Source organism: Cricetulus griseus, chromosome 2 (genome assembly GCF_003668045.3).
Source record: "Cricetulus griseus strain 17A/GY chromosome 2, alternate assembly CriGri-PICRH-1.0, whole genome shotgun sequence".
NCBI classification, from domain to species: domain Eukaryota; kingdom Metazoa; phylum Chordata; class Mammalia; order Rodentia; family Cricetidae; genus Cricetulus; species Cricetulus griseus.
This window is the reverse complement of record NC_048595.1, coordinates 83362945-83380432: the sequence shown is the minus strand read 5'-3', so window position 1 is coordinate 83380432 and position 17488 is coordinate 83362945. Positions and strand designations below refer to the sequence as shown.

Below are 17488 nucleotides of genomic sequence, written 5' to 3'. Positions count from 1 at the left end.
GAAACCCTGTCTCAAAAAACAAAAACAAACAAACAAACAAACAAAAAAACAGTACCAGGGTATCTGATGCATTTCAGGCACAAGTCAGCAGTGTTCCTTTTTAGAACCAATTATAGTGTCCTCTTCTCAAGAGTGCTAGTGGATAGCCCAGCACTCTGACTTTCAAATTCGTCTTAACTCTGGTTGGGGAGGGGATTTCTATTTCAACTTCTCCAGGCTTTTTTGATTTTGTGTTTTGCACAGTGGAGTTTCAGATCTCCAGTGACAACAAGCCCTTGCTGTAAAGAAAGAGAAAGAGAAGAAAGAGAGAATATACCTACAGTTTGAACCCAGGGCCTTACAAGTTAGACAAGTGCTCTACTATTGATCCATGTCCCTAGCTCTTCAAAGTGGCTCACACCTGTGATCCTAGGATTCAGAAGGCTGATGGAGAAAGATCATGAGTTCCAGTCCAGTGTAGACTAGAGTAAGTTCACATCAGGCTGGGCTAGAGTGAAAACCTACCTCAAAAAGTACATGTTTGTGAATAGATGGGCCCTCGATGGATATGGAGCAAGGGTTATGATAGAAAAGGACAGAGGGAACTGGTGAGACAGCCAAGTACACACAGCACTTGCTGGATCAACTCTATGATCTCAGTTCGATCCCCAGAACCCATGTAAAGATGTAAGGAAAGACCAGAGTCTGAAATTATCCTCTGACCCCCCCCCCCCCCCCCCGCCACACCACACTCCATATCATAATAATAAATACAAAGGGATGCAGGTATGAATAATGAATGACTTCAGAGATTAGGCTACTGTTAAACCTTCGCTGTTCTATGATCAGAATAATTTATGGAGGCTGCAGAGGGAGGGCCAAGACACCTCCCTCTGTAGGAGAGGGGGAGAAAGAAGGGACTTTGTGCTTCCAGTGTTTATTTGGTCCCAGCTACTTCCCTCATCAGACTTATGACACAGGGCTTGAGGCCTCCAAAAGGTCAAGGGCAGGCAGGAGATGGGACAGGGAGGGCAGAATATGTTCTTTGGGTACAGAGTCTCTGACTGAGGAGTCTAAAGGCTCTGAGCCTACCACCAGGAAGCTGTGCATGCCCACAGCCCGAGCCCCCTGGTAATCACAGGGGTAACTATCCCCAACATGAGCTGCTACTGCAGGTTCTACACAAGCAAGTTGCAATGCCTTATGAAAAATTCGTGGGTCTGGTTTAGGACAGCCCGCAGCCTCAGAAGTCAAAACAAAATCAAAATGTTCCCGAAGGCCAAGGCCTACTAGTATATCCTCTAGTCGTCGGTCAAAATTGGAGATCACAGCCAGCCTCAGACCCCGCTTACGACACCCCTTCAGGGTAGTCTCAGCCCCCTCCAACACCTGCCAGGTGGAGGGGCTGCTGTAGTCATTGTATAGCTGATCAGCAATGGGAATAATGGCCTGGGCATCTGGGACCCCTGCTAGGTGAAAGGTGTTTAGGATCAAGTCCACCCACCACTGACGGGAGGTAAGGCCGCAGCTCTGGCCATAGTTGGGAAAGTTGTGGCTGTGAACCCTGTATGCCTGCCCAAAGGCTTGTTCCAGGGCTGTGGCTTCAACCACCAGCCCATGGGCCCGGGCCTTGCTGGCGTATTCCTCCCCAACAGGACGGCATAGCTTGATCAGGGTATCCTTCATATCCCATGTCAGCAGACGCATCTGCAGCCGGTGTGCCATGGAGATCAAGTTCACAGGACCAAAGGAGATACTGAACTGGTTCAGGTCACCCCTCCACAAGCTAACAGTGACTCCTTTTCAGGCTGTGGAGATCAGAGTTGTAGTTTGACACAAGATACTTTGGAAATGTCTTTCAGCATAAGATCCTAGAATGAAACATCAAGAAGGTGAGATGAACTCTGAGGCCCTGATGTTACCTGAGGAGTTACTCTCTCTCAACACCTGTTGAATCTCATGTGGAAGAGAGACATGAGGGTGCTAACTTCACAAGATCATGGGACTAGGCTAGAGTTGTAGCTCAGTTGGTAGAGTGCTTGCTTAGCATACAGAAAGCCTGGGTTTGATCCCCAGTCCTGAGTAAGGTAGGCATTGCAGCACACACCTATAATCCCAGTGACTGGGAGGAGGAGGCAGGATAATCAGAAGTTCAAAGTCACCCTTGGCTACATAGCAAGTGTGAGACCAGCCTGGGCTGAACCTGTCTCAAAAAATAAAGCCCAACCAAGATTTTTGGAGTAAATGATTTATGCATTTGTTTCAAACCAAATTTCTGGGCATTTTATGAGCCGGATGTTGGGGAAGAAGACAGGTTTCCAGCCACTATGGCATTTCTAGGTATTAAATAAGGGTTTCTTTGCAGACAAAGAACTACAAAACAAGCATAATAAGATCAATGTGTGGCATGAGGCTATAAGTCAAGAAACCAAGTCAGTCTTTGAACTCAGGGAATTACCTTATCAAGTGAAGTTCTGGGAGCGACCCGAGGGGGGGGGGACATGCAGGGAATATAATCTGCCTTGAAGCTGGGCAAAGTCTAGCGCTCTGGGTGGAGCTGAGCTCAGGTCAAAGTCAGGAAGCAGTTATGACTGCTGTTATCTGTATGTTGTATTTTGCCTTCATGTAGTGCACCTTAGTCATGTCTGGTACCTGTGGAGCTAGAGGTGTCAGATCCCCTGGAACAGGAGTCACAGACAGTTGAGCTGCCATGTGATTGCTGGGAACAGAACCCAGGCCTTCTGGAAGAGCAGCCAGTGCTCTTAACCTCTGAGCCATCTCTCAACCCATGACCCTGTTACAATTATTAATAATTAACATGACCCTTCTTTGAGAAACCCATCTCCACACTTGAGTATGCCCGACTTTCTCTCTCCTAACCCTCATGCTTAAACCTATATTAACATATCACTAATAAAATCTCCAACTTAACTTCATTAAAAAAAAAAAAAAAACACTAATGTCAAAAGAGAGGAAAGTCCCTGACCAACAACATAGCTGGTAGAGGGATGATGGAGCTAGTGACGGGCAGTTACTTGCCTAAGGTCACAGTGAGCCTGCTACAGCCTGGATTAGAACCCAAAGATTGGATTATGCTGAGCCTGTTACAGGGTGGGACAGAAGACAGTCTGTTCCTACCTGGATCTGAGCTGTAGCTTCTCCATCCTATCTGAAATTAGAAGTAACTGCCAGGGAGGGCAAGCCCAGGAGAGTGACTGACTCAATGCCCAGAAGTCAGTTCTCTGCTTGGAGTCAGAGACGGATTCCAGGTTTCTTCCCCAGACAGACCTGACTACATACAAAGCCGTCTCTTTGAATCTGAGGGGGCCCGATTCATTCAGAATGCAGCCAACAGGTGCAGACAGAGGTGAGGGGGTGGGGTGGAAGTGTGGGCGCTTAGAGATTTGTGACAAAGTGGAGTATTTAAGTCAGCTTGAAATAGGGAGACAATTTTAAAGGGGCTCTTACTGCTCAAATGGCTAGGCCGAGGCCCAGTCAGGAACCCCACTATATCTAAAAGACCTCTGGACAGGTCTGACTCAGCTATGCCCCAGGACAAAGGCCGAGTTGGGGGCTGCGGTTGCAGGCCCGACCACCCTGAAAGCGGTGTGACCCAGGCTGGGAGTCTCTGAAGCCCCTGTCCGCCGCTGGCCGGGCTCCCGCATTCCCGCTCTGCTGCACTGCGTCCCCACGGTTCAGAGGCCCCCACCCCGGGACTCCCTACCCACCTGGCTCAGGGAAAGCGACCAGAGAAGCAGCGACTGCTCCACCGGCTTGGCAAAGACGAGCAGATACTCGCTACCCTCGGACTAGACATGACTTCTCGCCCCGCCTTGCTCTAGACGTCACCGAGCTCCTCCCTCGTGCCGATCTCCTTCCCTATTTACTATTCTCCTGCCTGTTTGTCCCTTCCCTTACCCCGTAGCCCCTTGCTCCCTATCCCACGGCCCTCCCGCCGCCACCGAGCTTCTCAAGGTCACTATCTCAGCTCCTCCCACTACGCTCCTCCCGACCTCCCCTATCACTGTCACAACTCCAGTGATTCTGTATCTCATTTCTACTCGGTGCCGCATGTCTCCCTCATGTCTCCGCTTCCCACATCCCTGGGATGGGGATGGGGACACCTGGTTAAGTACCAGACTGATTTGAGGATGGGGGGATGTGGGGCTCAGCCTGTAGGGAAAAAAGGCCAGCCAAAGAAACACACCCTGAGCAAAGCCAAAGAAACACTTTGGCCCTGCAACCAGAACCAAAGAAATGTACCGTGACCCTGAAAGCAGTGCCAAAGAAACACACTTTGTCCCCGGAATCAGAGCCAGTGAAAGAAATACACCCTGACCCTAAAAATAGAGCCAAAAGGCTAAAAAGGACCAGTGAAAGAAACACACTTTGGCCCTGAATCCAGAGCCAAATCTGACCCTGAACCTGAGCAAAAAAACCAACCAATCCCTGAGAACGAGATCTAGCCAGTCTGAGCTCAGGGACTGAATGAAATTTGATCAATCCCCACTCTGGAAATCTCCCTGGAAAAACTCCACTTCTAAGAAGACCTATATAAACCTTGTGCCTGTTCCACTTGTGGCTGCCCAACTGTCCGGCTGTCCTCTGCCACCTTAGAGGGCAGCCACTCTCCTGGATTCTTCCCTCCCAATAAATCTCTTGAATCCCCTAGCGAAGCTACACTCTGAGGAACCTGAGCCGAACTGTAACAACTTTGCTGGGGAAGCCCTGCCCTGTCGGAGCAGAGCTGTTGCATTGGGGAAACCTACCCCTGGAGCAGGGTTGTAAGCTGCTACACTTACTGTGACCTGTGGTATTCTTTGGCTCCCAAGTGTCAGAATACCTTTCCATCCGAGCTGTAACATTCAATGTTCTTTGGCTCCAGAGTGCCAGAATCCCTTCTCGCCTGAGCCACCTTAAGGCTTGCACAGTCTGTGTCTACTAATGCAGTGAGGACTCTGAGAGACCTCAATTGGATCTAGAAGGGAATTGCTTGATACACCCACACAGGTTGTTGAGGTAAGATCCTCTGCAGTAATGTAGACACTTTGTTTTAAGATAGGGTTCCACCATGCAGGTCAAGCTAGCCGTGAGCATTTTCCTGCCTCAGCCTCCCAAGTGCTGGGTTTATAAGCAGGCCAACACCGTGTTTGTCTACCCTAGATACTTTTTAAAAAATCGTCTTAAGGGGAAGGAAGAGTTGTGCTTTCACACGTTTATCTTTAAAAAAATTACTGTCCAAAGCAAACAAGCAGAGCTGCACCCTCAAACTCGTGATTTGCCACGTGCTAAGCTTGCATTCTCTGCCTGACCCATTCATTCTTCACTGAGGATACAGCAGGAGAAAGGTGTTAGACCCCCGAAAACTCAAGTATCCGGGGTTCCAGGCCACATTCGCGGTCACCCCAATCACCAGGCGGATTCGAGAGCTTGCTGCAAATTGCACGAGGCTTTATTGTAATTTAACGAGCTAACCCCATGTTAGCTCGGGTCTTTCACCCACCCACCAAGGCGGACGGCTAGCAAAGACGGTTTGAAGCCTGCTGCGTACAGATCTTTATAGGGCAGCGTAAGGGGAGTGTCTAGGGGTACGCACAGGCTCAGGATTGGTGTGCCTCCAGGCTTGGAGGGCTTGCCCTGTGTTGATTGGTCAACTGGTTGTTATGGCCCATAGGCCCTCCCAGGGTGGTTGCTATGCTCTCTACGTCATTGTCGTAAAGCACACTCAGGGTCGTAAAGCATAGTGCCACCAGCTAACTTCTGATTGGTTCCTTGTCACAAGGCAGGCATCTGACTTTCTAGTGACTAGGTCAAGGTCATAGAAGCACATGTTCGGTTGTTATGGCTGCCGAAAAGGAAGCTGGTTCCTTCAAAGGCAGTGTCCTGCCTACATGGACATGGAAGGAACAGACAAAAATCAAGTAAATATGTGAAATGGACCATAAGTGCAGCCCAGAGTTTGGCTGGGGAGCAGGGATGGGGGCAGGAGCACTTCCCACTGCTCTTTACTTCTCCTCCCCCACCAATACCCTATTAAAACATTTTATCTCCTAGTGCTCTGTGGACTTTGGATGGACTCAACTCGATCACCTCCCAGACTGATTTTATGTCAGCTTCATTCTCAGAAATGAAGGTAGAAAAGGTAGCCAGGACATCACAGGCCCACCTGTCTTTCACAGAATTAGAGAATCCCTGACTGTTTCTCTTTTCAGGGTCACCTCAAAGCTAACCCTTTAGTTTCTGATCCCAACTCTGCCACCCTGGGGACTAGACAAAGGAACTCCCGACAGAATCCAGGCTAGCTTTAAGTGGATTTCCAAGATAATTAATGTTACCTGTCTTTCCATATGTCTCTCCACATGGAGATGGTGTCAATACAGTCCACATAGAAACCTCTTTATGAAAATTCTTTTTACGAGAAAACAGACTGCTGGGTGCTTAAGAATTTTGTTTTGGGGTCGTCCTATACCACGTGGCACAGGGCTACCACACTTCACGTCTCTGGAGAGTGTTTGCCACTGTGTATCTGTTCACCTGGGGTCATGACCTTGACTTAATTGTTGGGCCTCTAGAATCTGATAGATTTGCTAGGTCATCAGCAGCAAATATAATAAATAATAAAAATAGTTGGGCGGTGGTGGCACATGCCTTTAATCCCAGCACTGGGGAGGCAGAGGCAAGAGGATCTCTGTGAGTTCAAGGCCAGCCTGGTCTACAAAAGCTAGTTCCGGGCTGGAGAAATGGCTCAGATGTTAAGAGCACTGGCTGCTCTTCCAGAGGTCCTGAGTTCGATTCCCAGCAACCACATGGTGTCTAACAACCATCCGTTATGAGATCTGGTGCCCTCTTCTGGTGTGCAGATATACATGGAAGCAGAATGTTGTATACATAATAAATAAATAAAATATTTTTAAAAAAGCTAGTTCCAGGACAGCCTCTAAAGCCACAGAGAAACCCTATCTTGAAAAACCAAATATATATATATATATATATGTATATATATATATATATATATATGTCATATATATATATGTATATATATGTCATATATGTATATATATGATAATAATAATAAGCCTTGGATGTCACAGGAAAAATGGTGGTGGTCTCTGATATTCTGAATCTAGCTTCCTTTTTTTTCCGTCATAAATTTTATTTAAATTGGAAACAATTTTGTACATTTTATTTAAATAGAAATGATTTTATACATTTTATTTAAATTAGAAATGATCTAATTTCCTTCTCCCTCCCATCAAAATCTGTCAAGTCATTTAGGGCACAGCCTAGGCCCTCCCCCTATGGCAACTCTTGTAACAGTTTGTCCAACAAGCCCCCACCTACTCTGAAAAGGCCACACCTCCTAGTAGTGCCTCTCTAATGACCAAACAGTCAAATATGAGCCAGTGGAGGCCATTCCTGATCAAACCACCACACAGGCATACCAGAAAGTCTCAATTTAACACCAAAGAAGACAGCCTTATATCTTTGTACATGGAATGCTCTAAGTTCTGTGGGAACTCCTTCAACCATAAGATCAGGTGGATCTAGCTTTCTTTTGAATGGCCAGGTGATATACACCTGAAAGCCCAATTAGGAAGACAAGGCAAAAGGGTCACTCTAAGTGTCAGGCCAGCCTTGGCTATGGAGCAAGATCCCTTCCAACAGACAAATGGCACATTGGAATGATTTAATGGATATGTTTTCATCCTATAACTAGATTGCAGATTCATCTCTTAGTCTAACCTATGCCCCGTGGCTGGTTACTATGTGGATGCTAGCTTGGGATGTTTTATCTTTGGGAAAACAAGTTTCTATTATGAAACATTTTTCCTCCTTGAGTCCCCTGTTGAGGGCACTAAGGAAACCCAGTCAGTGGCATACCTGCCAGGCACACATCTCATTACTTTTAATTTTTCATTTACCTTTAAAATTTTACAGTTAAAACAGAAAACAATGTACATGCTGGGTGTGGTAGCATATAACTTTAATCCTAGTACCCAAGAGGCAGATGGCAGGCTGATATCTATGAGTTTGAGGCCAGCTTGGTCTATACAACAAATTCTAGGACAGCCAAAGAGACATAGTAAAGGGCCCAGACCCTCACCCAGCCCCCTGCTTTGGCAGCCATGACAGGCTGCAGAAAAGACCATCAAGATGTAGGCCCCTGACTCAACAGGATGTGCTGAGCCCCACAGCATTGCCTAACCTTGCCCTAATTACTGGGAAGAAACTTCCAGCTCCCCTCCGTGTGGTAAGAAACCAATCAGAAGTTATCTGGTGGGCTTTGGATGTGCTTTACTGATAATAGTGGAATGCAGTAGGTAGCAATGGCCCTTGGATGGCCTCCAGGCATAACAGCCTTTCTGCAGCTGCAGCTGACCAATCAACTCAGGACAGGTTTCCCCATCCAGGAGTTGTGCCAATCCTGAGATTGTTGCTATGCAACTAGCAGGCACCCAGACACCCTCCTTGCACTACCCCCAATATATGCCCTGCCCTGCTACTGCTCCAGGTCCCTCCTATTCTACCCGCTGTGTTGGACTGACATAGGACCCAAGTTAACTTATAAATTAAAAAGACTCTTTGCTTTTGCATCAGGTCTGGTCCCTTGGTGGTTTTCAGGCCCAGACTTTGGGCACAACAAGAGTAAGACCACATTTTTAAAGGTATATTTTTGAATTTTCTCAGTATGTATACCCTTGCAACTGCTACCCGGAACCCCCTCCCATCTAGATGCCTAGAGCATGTCTGCTTTCAATTGATTATCCCCCAAATGGTAACAAAAATCTCCATCTTGCCCCATTTTGAAATAGGATCTCATATGGTAGCCCAGAACTATGCGGTTACTCTATTTCATTGACAGCAATCTTCCTGCCTCAGCCTCTTAAGTGCTGAGATACAAGCCTCAGCCACCATGACCTACTTCTTTATGTGTGTGGTGGTGGAATTGAACCAGAGCCAGGCAAGTATTCTTTCTACCACTGATCTATACCCTGGCCTTCTCCTGGTTTTTCATTGTAATTTCACTTGTTTGTGAGCTGTGCAAATGAGCAATACAGCAGGCATGTTCTTGTATATTCCTTTGCTTCTAAGTTTTATTAATCCTCATCACATTGTGTGGCTGCCTTGTTCATTTTCAGAACTGTAACATTCCATAATCTGAATAGAGCACATCTCACTGTTGATGGACATTTGGGTTAGTTCCAGTTTGGGATGGACACACATATCAGAAAGTGTTGTTATAACCAATTTTCTCTTGGGTTGGTCTCCAGCCTCGGCTTTCGATACTCCTATTTAATAGCTGAGAACAGCAGGCACATGTGACCCTTTTAAATGTATTTCAGAGAACATCAGTATACACTTAAAATTTTTAATTTTATGAACATTAGTGTTTTGTCTGCATGTATGTATGTGTGAGGATGTCGGGTCCCCTGGAACTAAAGTTACACAGTAGTGAGCTGCCATGTGGGTGCTGGGAAATGAACCCAGGTCCTTTGGAAGAGCAGTCAGTGCTCTTAATGTCAGAACCATCTCTCCAGCCTCCAGTATACACTTTTGATGCCTAGATGTGGCAATCAGGATACCATCATTAAGTATGCGTTATTTCAGTAGATAGAGCCAGTTTTCTGAATGGCTGTATTAGTAACTAGAGTTCTCATGTTCCCCATTCTCCACAGGTACCTACCTTTCAATATTAGAAAACATGGATTATGACATCTCAATGTTCCCCACCCCACTGGTGCTCATGCATGTGATTTATTTTATGAATTGTTGCTTTGTTGCATAGGATGGCCTTGAACTCATGATCCTCCTGCCCCAGCTATCCAGTGCTGGAATTATAAGAATGTGTTACCACTGTAGATTAGAAGAAAGGATATGTGACAGGTAGGGTTTTAGTTGGGGGGGTTGGTAGGGGAGGAAGGGAGGGAGAAGGGAACTGGGATTGTCATGTAATTCAATCTTGTTTGTAATTCAAATAAAAAAATAAAAAAAGAAAGTGTTACCACACTCCACTAAGGCTACCATCTTTGATTATGAGATGAAAAATGGAATTAAACAGAACAAGACAGGAGCCGAGATCAATCCCACTGCCTGCACAAACTGACAAACCAGCCCCAGGTTGCTTATGGAAGTAAATTACATGAAACACACACACACACACACACACACACACACACACACACACACACACACACAGTACTAAAGTGGGCTTGTAGTGGTCAGGAGACATGATTTGGATGTTAATTCTTTTTTCACAGTGGGTTGGACAGGTTGAATTCAGTCAGGTCAGGCTTGTAAGGCAAACATTCAGACCTGTTGCATCATCTTGCCATTTCCAAGAAGTAAATCTTTAAAAACTAGTGTTATTTTGGTGTTTGTTACATTTACTAATCCAAATATGGATGGTGAATTTAGAGAAATTGTTGGGTCAGGTTTGAAGAGACAGGTCAGCCCAGCTCAGAACATAAAAGCTTAAGAGTCCTGCTGGCCCCCTACTCCACTAACTGGAGAGCCAGGTTTAAACTTCCAATGTGGGAAGCAGAGTTTCTCAGTCTCAGTATAGTGTCAACCACACCCATGCTCACCAGTCCCTTGAAAGGCTGCCCGTCCAGGAAATTGGTCTTCACAGGGGAGTGAGGGAAGGTGGGCTGTATTAAAAAACATCTTTGGGTTTGCAGGGCCTCCTTTTACTTGCAGGGCTGAGGAGTGCTATGTCTGGAGCTTAAAGGAACCTTAGCCTCCTCAGGCTGGGAACAGCAGTCATTGGCCCAATGGAAACCCTTATGGCATCTTGGGCACCTAGTTTTTGGTTTGGCCTGTGGGCAATTCCTTTGTAAGTGGCTGGGCCTGCCACAGCCCCAGCACGTTCTTTCAGTTGGTGTTGCTAGAACATTTTCCGTTTGTCTGCCAGTGAGAAGTGCACTAAGGGAAGCTGTCAGAGCAGCTATGGGGCCATTGCTGGGATCAAGGTCTCTGGTTGTTATTACCTATTTATGAATGTCTTCACTTCGAACAGCTGTCACTGCATTACTGGTACCTCTGCTCCACTGCCTCAGTAACTCGGGCCAGAAAGTCAGTAAACAGCTACCCTGGCTGCTGGATGAGGTTATGAAAATATGCAGATGGGTCCCGGGGATGCATGTCTTTAGGGCTTTAAAGGACAGGTTGGAGACCTGTTGAAAGTAAGCTTACAGTCCAATTTGGGCCTGAGTAACGGAGTTGACATACTGCCCATGACCCGTGAGCATGTCATGAGTTACCCGGAAGGTTATATTGTGTATTAATATGAGCCTGTGATTCAGCCTGATCATCATAGGCAGAGTGCCAGTTCAGAAAGGCTACAGGCTCTAAGACAGCCTTCATTAGAGGCTACCAATCATAATGGGTTTGTAAATGCACCACCCATTGCTGTAAAGTATGGTGAATTGGGACCAGACACATTGGCTGCTTTGCAAATGAGGGAGAGAGCCGCCAAAGAGTGGGTATCTATGGCTGAATGGCTGTGTTAGGGCCTATGTTCACCAGAAAGGCCATGGTTTTAAACCCTGTGGTAGCACAGTTGAGATAGGTTGAAAGATTGGCAAAGTGTTTGCTGCAGTGGGCAAACAGCATGGGAGGTCCCCCATGGGTACTACAGGGGAGGTGTAGCCTCCTGTGGTGCAGGGTGGGCAGAGGGGGAAACTGACATGGACCTGGGGGGTGTTGTTTTCTCTGTTTTGTTCCCTCTGCCTCATTTTTCCTCGTTTTTCCCCTTTCCTTTCCTTTCTCTTTCCCTGTGGCCTCTTCCTCATCATTAGAGTTAGAAGGAATATCAGACATCTGTGGGATGGAGGTGATAGTTCCTGACAGTGTTCACTGTGGGCCTTAATCACCTCTGCCAAGGAGGATCTTAAACTAGTGATCATTGTCAACAAAATAGGGTTAAGGATAACACAGGGGCCATTTCTGAGGCTACCTCTTTCTTCGTAGCCAGAAACAAAACCCGCATCCAGAGATCAGGGTTCCATATATTCTATGGGGAGATACAAGGTGCTAAAACAGTGGCCTCTGTCCAAAATTTTTCTAGGTCCACAGTTCTTGCCCAACACCCTTGCCCGGTTAAAAGGGACTTGAGGGCCCAATATGAGCCTCCTTACAACGAGAAAGGAGATTTCCCATAGTGAAAATGCAGGCAAGCAACAAGCAGAGTGAAGGAATGTGTGCAGTGTCTCTGGACTGGAGCAGCTCTTGGGAGCTACTCCTTGGTTCCACCTCATGGGGGTCAATCCTCATTCAGAGGTGCCAGGTGAACCAGGACCAATGATATATGCCTATTACTTTCACAAGACAAAGAAAAACACTGAGAAGAAGAGACGGGGTCCCACAGCAGGACCAAAGTAACACTCAACACAGAGGGGACTACTTAATGAAAAACACCCATCAAGGGGCACTATCCAGCACCAAGAACAAGGAGAAGGGATCTGTCAGGCCGAGACATCAAAAATGAATGCAAGATTGGGTCAGTCAAGCTTATTCATCAGTGACAGAAAAGAGCAAAATATGTAGCCCAAAATATACTGAGGCAATGACAATCCATGCAGGTTCACTACCCATGTTGAACCCCACATTGTACGCTGCCAGATTTTGCTGGGTCCCAACGGTTTTCCCTTGGGGGTGAGGGGAAGTAAACACAACACCAAAGACACAGGCATCGGGAACACGTTGAAATAGCAAACTCAGTTTATTCCAGGAAGGGGTAAGCCTTATATACTTTTCAACCCTGCCCCAGGGGAGATCCCCTGAGCCGGCATCTGCTGAGGTGACATGGTCACTGTCCATAGGTCATCCTCTCTTGTCAGACTCAGCTGCTGTTGTCAAGGCCCTCTAGCAGACCCAGGCTGGCTGTCAGGAGATATCTACTGCACATACTCTATGCCAGCTGTCAGGCCCATTGGGGGCATGATGGGGAATGTACTACTGTGTATGTTTATCTTATTGATTGTTACATAAAATACTGTTTGGCCAATGAGACAGCAAGTTAGCCGGAACTAAGAGTTAAAGAGGATTCTGGGAAATGTAGTACAGAAGTGCTGGTCCAGGCAGGAAGTGACATAGCAAGGAGACTCATATTTAAGCGAAGGAGAAACAGGAAGGGCCCCTTTTTCCCGTTCGCCTCCTCCAGTGGCAGGATGTAATCCACCGGCAAGGAGGGACGCCAATAAGGCGTCCGATAAGTCTTATAAAATATATAGATTTATAATAATTGAGACTGAGCTAACAGATGAGAATCCTAGTCATTGGCCAAGCAGCTTTGAACCTAATACAAGTTTCTGTGTATTCATTTGGGCCAAACTCGGGCAGGCGGCTGGCGTAAAGCACGCACGTGGCGGTGGGGCTCAGGCGACATTTGGCAGAAAGATTTATCGTAACAGGGGCACTCAACCATGTCATCCATCTCTTAGTTTTTTTTTGTTTGTTTGTTTGTTTTGTTCCTTTCTCTTCTTAGTGCTTCCAGGAATTTTTTTTTAAATTTAAATTAGAAACAAGCTTGTTTTTCAATGTCAATCCCAGTTCCCTCTCCCTCCCCTCCTCCCCTCAACCCCCTATCCCATCCCCTTCTGCTCCCCAGGGAGGGTGAGGCCTCCTATGGGGATCTTCAAAAGTCTGTCATACCATTTGGAACAGGGTCTAGAACCTCCCCTGTGTGTCTAGGCTGACAGAGTATCCCTCTATGTGGAGCAGGCTCCCAAAATCCATTCAAGTACTAGGGATAAATACTGATCCACTGCCAGAGGCCCCATATACTGTCTAGTCCTCCTGACACCCACATTCAGGGGGTCTGGGTCAGTCCTATGCTGGTTTACCACCTATCAGTCTGGGGCAATCCCTAGTTCAGGTCAGCTGTTTCTGTGGGTTTCTCCAGTCTGGTCTTGACCCCTTTGCTCATCACTCATCCCTCTCTACAACTGGATTCCAGGAGTTTGGCTCAGTGTTTAGCTGCAGGTGTCTGCTTCTGCTTCCATCAGCTACTGGATGAAGGCTCTAGGATGGCATATAAGGTAGTCACCAATCTCATTATCAGAGAAGGGCATTTAAGGTAGCCTCTTCACTATTGCTTAGTTGTTAGTTGGGATTATTCTTGTAGAACTCTGAACATTTCCCTAGTGCCAGAATTCTCTTTAAACCTATAATGGCTCCCTCTATTATGGTATCTCTTTTCTTGTTCTCCTCTATTCTTCCCTACTCAATCTTCCTGCTCCCTCGTGTCCTCCTCTCTCCTCCTCTTCTCCCCTTCTCTTTCTCCTAACTCCCTCTCCCCTCCCCCCATGCTCCCAATTAGCTCAAGAGATCTTGTTCCTTTCCCCTTCTCCAGGGGACCATGTATCTCTCTCTTAGGGTCCTTGTTTTCTAGTTTCTCTGGCAGTGTGGATTGTAGGCTGGTAATCCTATGCTCTGTGTCAAAAATCCATATATGAGTGAGTACATATCATGTTTGTGACTGGGTTGCCTCACTCAGGATGGTTTCTTCTAGTTCCATCCATTTTCCTGCGAATTTCAAGATTCCATTGTTTTGTTTTGTTTTTTCTGCTGAGTAGCACTCCAATGTGTAAATGTTCCACATTTTCTTTATTCTTCAGTTGCACCATCTCTTAGTTTATAGTCAGCCAAATGGCAGGCATGTGACCCAAGTAGAACCACCACAGATCTCTTATGTCAGGGGTGTGACGGAAAGGGTCTTTCTATGAGATTACAAACCTTGGGGGTTGTTTCAGCAGTTATGAGGACCATGTTGTTTACTAGGAAGGCTTACCTAGCAATAAGTAAGGCCAAGAGGTAAGTCTTTGACCCAGGGACACATCTGACCTTATCAAGATCTTGGCATGAAAACCAGTTGAACTGCTTTTTCTACTTAACTGGGTTTTAGCCCCTGCAACCAAGAGCACCCAGAATAAGGCCCACCACAAATCAAAGGTCCTTCCTGTGTAGAAGGAACGACCTACAGCCTAAACTGGCGCATTTGAGAAAAACCAAATCTCATTGGGAAGGCTATGGATACCTACCACCCAGCAACTTCTGGAAGGCTGATAATATGTCTCTCGCCAGACTATGAAAATCTGATTCTCTACCCAGGGATGGAGTGTATATCCACAGGCCAATTCCAACCTTTCTGGATGATTCTCAGGCCCTTCCTGCTTAAAAAAACAAACAAACAAACAAACAAAAAGACCTCACTCAGCAGCTCAGGTTCATCTTGAAGTCCTGGCAATCCTCCTTTAACCACCTAGGTACAACCCATGTCTGTCTGTGACTGCTTTGCAAAGTTGTTGGTAGCTGCCACCAGGTGGACACTTTAGGTGACATGGCCTGACTCTAGGGAACACCACTCAGACTGACACCTGAAGAAAAAGGGGCTTCTGGGTCTTCCCACCATGCCAAAATTGATCACACTTTTACTGCTGCTTACTAGGGGGTACTATGAAGTGCTTAAAGGCAGAGGCTTTAGAGATGGGTCACTGCCACTTGCGATTTTCTTTGTAGCTGTGGCCTAACCCAGTTTTGACACAAATGTAAGCAGCCTTGGTGGAGTGCAACCAAATCTCTAGACAGACCTTCCTCATTGCCAAGGACCCCAAGCTAAACTTTCCTTGAACCTGCTTTCTCTACTAAATGGTCCATTTGCTACCCAGACAAGCAAGTTCATCTCTCATGTCTAACATACCCCTAATTATATCCTAATTACATCTCCTTTTCCATATCCCTATGGACACTACAATCCACATGATTCAAACATCATTATCTACACCATGCCATCGTGTTACTAAGCGAAAATACAATATGGTCATTTTCCTGCTGACATCCTTGAAATGCCCTTTGCTCTTGGAATAATGTTAGGGAAATGTGATATCAAAGCCCTGTATGATTTGGCCTATAATTCCACTCTTCAGGATGTTCTTGTACCTTTCCTGGTTATGTCAGCTATTAACAGTCCTGTGTTCATTTAGCTCCTTTTTGGTTCCAGGAACTTCACACAGTGGTTCTTTCCCTGGAACACTCTTGCACAATTAAGTCTCCGCTTAGATGCTTACCCAAACATCAATCCTACAAAGGTCAGGACCAGGTGAGGTTCATATTTGCCACTGTATCTGCTCAGTGTCTATCATATGTTCCTGGATACATGTTTACATCCTTAGGACTGTTGTACCTGCAGGGCAACACATCTGGCTCTCTACACTGACTTGGTGATGACAGCTCTGGGAAGGCCAAGAAGCCAAACCTAACATATGAACCATTTTAACCAGAGAAGAGCTCAGAGGCAGTTGAACAGGTCTAGAAGCTAAGACAGTTCATTTCTAGCCTGGTATACCTCTGGCCTAATGCTAATGTGTCTCAAATTAGGGATCTGGGCTCTAGGCTCAGGCTCCTAGGAATGGAATGTTTAGGGTTCTAAGATCTGACTTTGGAGACTACCTTCCAGAAGACCAGAAACAGGAAGATCAGCTCTTAAGGTGAGTTAGTCACAGTTCTAAATGAAAGCCACCCAGACTTGGGACCAGTCTGACTACAGGAGCTGCCAGTTTGAAAGTAATTAATTCTACATTTTAAAAATGGAGGATTTTGCTTTTAAGTCTGAACTGAACTTGCTTTGGTGCTAGAGTAGGGACTCTGAAGCCAGGCGCACTTCAGACTGACCCTAACTTTCATTAGTGGCAGCTATGTGTGTCAAATGTCATGTGAACTGAAACCAGCTGGGCAGCTTCAGAAATCCATAGACACCCTTACTCCCTCTTGTCCCTTATTCCCCTCTAGCAAAATCTCTAGTTTCCAGGTAGTCTCTTGAAGGGTTAGAGGCATAGGTTAGTGGCAGAGTGCTTGCTTAGATAGGTGAGGTCAGGATTCAGTCCTTAGTGGAGCAAATCAAACCAAACCATGCTAACATCTTTAAGATGGCTGCCATCAGATGCCAAATAAAACCTAAGGTCCCCGCCAGGTGTACAAGTAACCATTCTAAGTTCCAGGCTGTTATCCACCTTCCTTCTGGACTGCCCTCCAGTCCTGCCACACTCCTCCTACTAAAGGGGTCTCTGACCATGTCTCTTCTTTGTCCTTCTGATGTCTCAATTCGGGCAGATTTTCTGTCTTGGACCTTTCCTTCTAAGCGTGTTATCAATTCAGCTGCTTTGTTACATCTTATCTGACTCCCCTTTCTCTGTCAAATTCTAGAGAGACAAGCTGCTGCCTGTCCTGCAGTGTCCAAATTGCCTTGGGCAGAGGTTCTCAGGAATTCTGTATAAAGACTTTTTGATGCTGGCTGGCATCTCCAGAACCCAAGAATTTCTGCTGCTTCTGGGTTTTGATCTTCATTAATAAGTCTTCTTTGGGGTTCAAGAACCAGCTGCTCTCCTCTCCTCCCAAAGCCCCAAGCCTGTGCCTAGGGCTCTTGGCTCCTGCCAAGTTGCAGCCACACCTCAGAAGAGCAGGGAGGTGGGTCTCTGGCCTGAGCACTTGGAGGGCCTGAAGACACAGCTGC

General features: G+C 46.4%; 1 protein-coding gene across 1 annotated transcript; it reads right to left on the bottom strand.

Moving 5' to 3' along the window:
- Positions 1-797: 797 nt before the first annotated feature.
- On the bottom strand, positions 798-3865 carry Hdhd3 (haloacid dehalogenase like hydrolase domain containing 3). Its single transcript, XM_027400317.2, has 2 exons — positions 3708-3865; positions 798-1850 (listed from the first exon to the last, which is right to left on the bottom strand). The coding sequence occupies exon 2, from the start codon at positions 1702-1704 to the stop codon at positions 949-951; it is 756 nt and encodes a 251-aa protein (XP_027256118.1). The 5' UTR covers positions 1705-1850; positions 3708-3865; the 3' UTR covers positions 798-948.
- Between the last annotated feature and the right edge of the window lie 13623 nt (positions 3866-17488).